The 6,844-nt window shown below is 42.1% G+C and overlaps 1 protein-coding gene across 1 annotated transcript; it reads right to left on the reverse strand.

Annotated features, from left to right (window-relative positions):
• Nucleotides 1-4,399: 4,399 nt before the first annotated feature.
• On the reverse strand, nt 4,400-5,868 carry EV420DRAFT_1488578 (uncharacterized protein; the record flags this gene model as incomplete). The annotated part of the gene is made up of 5 exons (XM_060470626.1): nt 4,400-4,569; nt 4,738-5,212; nt 5,263-5,391; nt 5,445-5,699; nt 5,752-5,868. The coding sequence occupies 5 exons, from the start codon at nt 5,866-5,868 to the stop codon at nt 4,400-4,402; spliced, it is 1,146 nt and encodes a 381-aa protein (XP_060321786.1).
• Between the last annotated feature and the right edge of the window lie 976 nt (nt 5,869-6,844).

A 6,844-nucleotide genomic window follows, 5' to 3' on the forward strand; every position in this document is an offset into this window, starting at 1 on the left:
TGCCTCAATCTCAGTGTCCCATTGCTCAAAAAAGGACTCAAGCTCATCAGGAGTAGTGTTGGTCAGTGTTGGTGGAGCTTTATATGGCTTGGGAGATATAGAAGGGTAGTATTCGTTCACAGAAGGCATAATCAACAACAACAACAAAGTTAAGGAATTAATGGAGATGATGGTGGTTAAAAGTCAAGAGACAAAAATTCATGTGACCAGCCTCAAAAAAATTCACATGATCACACTTGGCCATCAGGATCTGTGTTCTTAAGGACAAGAATGCTAAAAGGAGAATACTATAATGAGCATGCCAATGGAACTCTGATTCCAAGTCAACTTCAACAAACCACATTCTGGAATCCTACAGATTCTGATTCCCAGTTTCCATTTCATATTCTATTTTATATTTTATCTCTCCATTTTAATTTATCAAGAGCCTGACATTGGTAGTGTAGCATGTCATTAGACTCTATAGGCTACCAACCAGTGGACTACAACTACTGACCACCCTAGAATGTAGACCACCCCAAGTAGGAACTAGATTGGACTTCTAACTAGTATATAAACCCTAGAATTACACTGTAGATACTCAGTTTGAATATCAACTTGATTCAGCCCAATCTCTCTCTCTGACTCCCAGTCAAAACTCTTGTTCTCCAGTCTGTGGAACTCCAATCTGTTGGACTTATCTCTTACCTTGTCTCTGTCACTCCACAGACTTCTGTCCATATTCATCTTAGAGCTTTGGCTCAGGGATGACGTTGCTAATAGCTTTGCCTATGCTCAATGCATTCTGCAGCTTTCTGCTATGTGCAACCTCTGCCACATTCCTATTGGCATGATCCTAACAGATTTTATTGACAATTTTGGGACAAAGACTGATTATGATGACATGATATACAGCCTAACAATTATGGCTCATTGCTTGGGCATGGCTCGTAATGCACATTTGTCTTGTTTTCCTACCGGTGACCTCAATTCTTCATCATGAGACTGTGCAACCACTGTTATCCTGCCAGGTTGTTGAGGTGGGATATTATTGACAACAAAGACTGGAGCTTCTAAGAAGAGCAGGGAATGGATAGCTGTATCAGATCAATGAAAAGAATATACTCTGTTTGGCAGATCCCTACAGGAGTCTTCTGGCAAATAGCATCCTAACAGCATAGGTATCAATTCAATTTCTTGATGTGGTTTTGTGAGACTGATGGCAGTATTGGACTAATCAGACTTCAAACAAGCTTACTTCCAAGAATTTGGAGAATTTTATATTTGAGTACAAAGCTTCCTGTTCTTTCTCCTTTGTCCAACTCATTTTTACACTTAGCAATAGACAAAGCACTGCTATGATATCTCAAATTTCTCTGTAGTTTGTCTGACATCCATTGAATCTATATGACTTGACAGCTCTTCTCATTCAAGTAGGACTCTACCAAAGTCAATTGGCACATGCTCAGATCCCTCATCCAATTTATGCCTTGAACCTAGAATCACTAGAAGGTTCTTAGGCTATGTTGGCACTCTGATATGTAACCAGTCTTAATTCTAAGGTGACTCTTTTACCCTCACTCATATCTCACCAACATGACTGGTAAGAAAGAGATCTTATGTCCTTTACTTTCATTCAGCTCAACATTTTTAGCACAGTGGCCAAGGATATCTCTTGATGGATACCTATTCAAATCACCAATCAAGTCATCCTATCCATAACATTGAACAAGCTTGATTTCAATCCTAGCAAAATAGTGTTTTACAAGTGGCATTGTATGCTTTGGTTAACACAATGCTGAGGAGATGCTGCTATCCACATGACTTTGGCATCACACTGTTTCTTGGCCACTTATCCTTGGCTCAACTTCATGTCTTTTCTCACTGATGCCCAATGCATCTTGAAACATATTCTCAGTATTCGTAAACTGAGAGCAGTAGTATACAAAATTCTGAGTTGAACATCTAACTTATAGGCAGACTCGATAGATAATGAGATGCACCAAGAATCACCTATTAGTAAGTATCCAATGCCAAGAAATCTCCTGTGGAACTTGTAAATCCTGATCTCAACAGCTCATTTCTGCCCTTCCCACCTCAGACTGATACATGAAACATGCATGAGAGATGGTAGGTTTCTCTAGCTCTATTTATGGTGTTTGACCTACGATATTCTGCCGGCACACCTCCTACCCATTTACCCAGTTGCCATCACCCTACCACATCCTGGATGACTGACATACTGCATGTGCTATCATGCTTCTCATGATGGCATTGTGCTTCTTAGTGGTTCAACAAGAGTCGACTGCTAGTCAAGGGCAGTCTATGGGATATGGTCTATTCAGATGGAGTCCCACATCGATACAGGTGATATGCACTCTTTACTCTCATTCATTGAGGACACACTTCTTTCAGTGTCCTCACTCCTCATTCACTGCAGAGCACACTTCTCACTGTATGCATCCCAGTAGACACTATTCTTAGTATGAGTCTAACATGTATTTAAGCTAGCCTATGCTGCAGTCTTAGACCCCAGCTTTGGCTAAGGTTATACACTCCTAACTCTTACTGAACTCCCTGGTTCACAACTAACTTGCCCATCACCATCCACAAGAACTCACAATGCTATCCACCTTGTGAATCACCAAATGTGAGTAACACATTAGACTTACACCTTGTGCTGTTTTGAGTTGGTGCACTACAGTAACATGCATGCCAATGAAACCCCAATATCAAGCTCAACTCCAACAAACCACAATTCAGAACCCTCTGCCTTGATCAGTCAACACCAGCAGGTCTAGAGGTCCACCTCCTCCACAGCATAATATTTGGAGCCCATGGGGTTCCCTACAGAATCCAATTCTCAGTTTCTATTTCATATTCTATTTTATATTTCATCTCTCCATTTTAATTTATCAAGTACCCAACATCAGTAGCAAGTATGTCATCAGACTCTATTGGCTACTGATTGGTAAACTATAACTGCTGACCACTCTAGAATGTAGACCACTCCAAGTAGGAACTAGATCAGACTTCTGAACAGTATATAAACTGTAGAACTACACTGTAGATACTCAGTTCAAATATCAACTTGGTTTAGCCTAAACTCTCTCCCTGACTCTAAGTCTAAACTCTTGCTCTCCAGTCCACGGACCTCCAATCTATTAGACTTATCTCTTATCTTGTCTCTGCCACTCTGCAGATCTCCATCTGTAATCATTTTAGTGCTTCAGCTCAGGGGTGATGTTGCTAATAGCTTTGCCTATGCCCTATGCACTCCACAGCCTCTGCTGTATGCAATCCCTTTCTTGTCTCTATTGGCACAATCTTAACAGAGATGCTGGGTAGGGTGATAGGTGGGGATGGTACCAGTTTTGAGTTAATGGCTGGCAGAGTATTGTTATCATCATTGTCCTAGTTGATGGCAGTTGTGAGGAGTTACTGTTTGGATGTCAGTCATGGTGTTGTCTCATGTGAGGTGGAGGTGAAATGGTTGCCATCTGTGCTTTTGGAACCATAGGATGCATCAAAAGTAGCTAAAATAGACCAATAAGTACCAATAATCATGAAATATACCTCTAATACCAATTTCAAGCTGATTGGTGCATAACATCAGTGTGATAGGAGATATAACAAATCAGATTAAGAGCGCAAAGTTTATAGCTGTGAGCATATTTAGCTCTATTATTTGTGAAAGACAACTATTGCTATAACTGAAGCATTATTTGTCATTATTGAATTTTAAGATAAAACTTAAAATGCAGGGTCCAGGTTCAAAATATAGCACAAAAGAATGAATCCTCATAAACTTAGACTTGTATGTCAGAGATTCTGCATTTACCTAATTAATAAAAATAAGGCGCTGCAATGCCATGCAATGCTGCAAGGAGCTGGGCAACAAAGTGTGACCTTCCATGCTGAGAGTCGGTGCTGGCAAGGTGTCACATAAGAAATCTTGCATGTGCCTTGCATGCCAGTCTGGCATACCCTCGCAATGACCTTGTAAAGACCTTGCAAAGGCCTTGCAAAGGGCCTTGCCAATTAGCTCACATTCCAACCTCACTATTGCAATGGTATAGCAAGACATCATGTAATGCACAATGTATTCATAAAATAGTGAAGGGTGTTTTGGTAAAATGGAAAAAATTAACATCACATGAACTTGGAAATAGAGACAATTCAGGAAGGTTAGTTCAATTAAGCAAATTACAGAAGATACATGATACAGGAGTTGAACCTGTGACAGTTAAATTACAAATTAAGTTAATAATACAATTATTCTATTACACTATATGTACATATTCTATATAGGATTTTGGGTTATCATAAAGCAATAACTCACATAATCACTTTTTTCACCCAACATTTTGGGCAGCAAACAACACTCTATATAAAGTCCAAGAAACAAGAAAGTACTAAATCAATGTACGTATTCAAGGTCCTCTTCCTCCTCGTCCTCGTCCTCGTCGTTGCCGTTGCCTTCACCATCGTCCTCATCCTCATTCTTACTTGCTTCTTTCTCTTCATTCTCTACCTTGACAACCGCAGCCATAGGAACAACCTGCGTGCCATCTTTGTTGCCTGATCGAACTGCAGACCTGGTTGATCATGTAGGCGGAGTCGTTGCCAGATGAGATTCATCAGAATCATTTTGCTTATGTCCTCAGCCACGACCCGACCCCTTTCCCATTGGTGCTGGTTGGACCAGTAACTCAGGTGCTTGGCCGCGAGCACTTCGGCAAGCTGGAGCCCCTGCACTTGGGTTTGCTTTCTTCCTTCCTCTCTTCTCTTTCGTCGTCGTATCACAAGGCTGGGCCAAAGGAACAGATCCAGCCTCAACAACACTCGTAGTGGTTATGGGGGCTGGTATCATCTGGACACTGGCCTGGGAATCAAGTACATGGTTGGTGATGGCAGGTACGTCACATTCGAAATCGTCATCATCTGAGAAAACCTCTGCATCAATATTATCCAGTCCTTTCAGCATTTCTTCTTCATCTGAATTCTCCTCCAGGTTGGCTTTCAAAGACAGTGCTGCTGATTTTGTGTGTTTTGCAGTTGGGAAGATTTGCTCATTGTAGAGTTGAATAGTGGCAAGCATGGATTTGGAGCCTTTCATGAGCTTCTTTTCGATAGTGCTGACATAAAACTCGAAGTCAGAGAAATAGTTGATTTTAGATCTTGCTCCTCTGTCCAAGGTAAAGGAAGGATCGCCTGAAAGTAGAAAGCGAAGCTATATGCTTTTCATTAGTCATGACACATAACACTGCATTTCATGCTTACCACAATCACCGCGAATGCAATGGCAGCAGGTGTCACCTCTGTAACAGTCCATAGCTCACCATACGTGGTCTTTGTCTGGAATCTCTTGGCCCTAAGTGCACTTGCTCCCCAAAGAAGACAAGTTAGAATCTTCGAAGCATGTTAATACTGTCCAATTGATTCAAAACACGATATATATGTACCTTCACAGTTGCTGGACTCCTGAATAGGGTGTCCCCTCCAATTCTTTTCCCGAGCTCATAGAGACAAGGGCACAAACGTGCCAATTTCTCTTTGCCTGGCTCATATCCGACGAGCTTTCGGCACAGCAGATCAGTATACTGGTCGAAGTCCTGTCCAAAGCAGTTAGAAGGAACGATGCCTTCGCAAATCACTGCACCGTGTGTTTTGACCCAGTTGATGAAGATTGGACAAATGTCCATTACCGTGCCTTTCATCTAGAAGATAATCAAAGTCAGGACCAAATATGTGAGTTCTCAATGTACTTACTATTTTCGCGAGCTTGTGATAAGATCCTGGAATGGTTCCACCCACGAAGACATGGTATTGAGGTGGGAGAGCAACATAGAGCTGAAGAATGAGCTTCCACTTGATAATCTTCTCCATGTTCACCGCAGCGGCTGCTGAACCTTGAGGATTGAGTGCAATGGCAGCATTGAGCTCTTGTTGCACCAAAGCCCATCCAATACCAAAGATATCCTTTTTCTCCCACCATGCGTGTATTATGGTTTTACCTCTATTTTCCTTATCTTATCTTATCCTTATCCCTTGGAACCCTGGACCTGCCTATCTTATCTCTCAGACCCATGATATTCCACCGGCACGCTCTTTACCCGTTTACCCAGTTGCCGTCACCCCAGTTCACAGCTGCCGCATCCTGGATGACTGACGAACTGCATGCACCATCATACTTCTCTTGATGGCATCATGCTTCTTAATAGTTGGACAGGAGTCAACCGCTAGTCAAGGGCGGTCTATGGGATGCAGCCTATTCAGACAGAGTCCCACGCAGATACAGGTGACATGCGCTCTTTACTCTCATTCATCGGGAGTACACTTCTTTTAGTGTCCTCCCTCCTCATTCATTGAAAGGTGCACTTCTCACTGCATGTGCCCTTGTAGATACTATTATTAGTACGAGTCTAACATGTATTTAAGCTAGCCTACGCTGTGGCCTTAGACCCCAGCTTCAGCTAAGGTTATATACTCCTAACTCTTACAAGCTCCTCGCTTCCGCTATAAGTGACGCCTAACTTCTCGCAATCTACCAATGCCTCTCTAACACTGAATCACCGAATGTGAGTGACAGGATAGAGATCAGCCTTGGTTCAGATTAGAGTTAGTGCTTAACAATTAGCCGAAGCTTGCCCTTACTACCTTTACTGTTGTTAACAGTAACTGTACCGCTTCAAGGCAGTCACTGTTATACTTCCAAAGAAAAAGAAATCTTCAGCCCGTTATTTAAAACGGCACCCATCGTACCTCGAGACCATAAACACTCATTGTGGTACAACAAGCTTTATGCCTCTCACCCCCTCAGACCGCACCGCCATTATCTTTGGAAGTACCTTCAGTATCTTGA

Source organism: Desarmillaria tabescens (assembly GCF_030435595.1).
Source record: "Desarmillaria tabescens strain CCBAS 213 chromosome Unknown EV420scaffold_182, whole genome shotgun sequence".
In the NCBI taxonomy this organism is placed as follows: domain Eukaryota; kingdom Fungi; phylum Basidiomycota; class Agaricomycetes; order Agaricales; family Physalacriaceae; genus Desarmillaria; species Desarmillaria tabescens.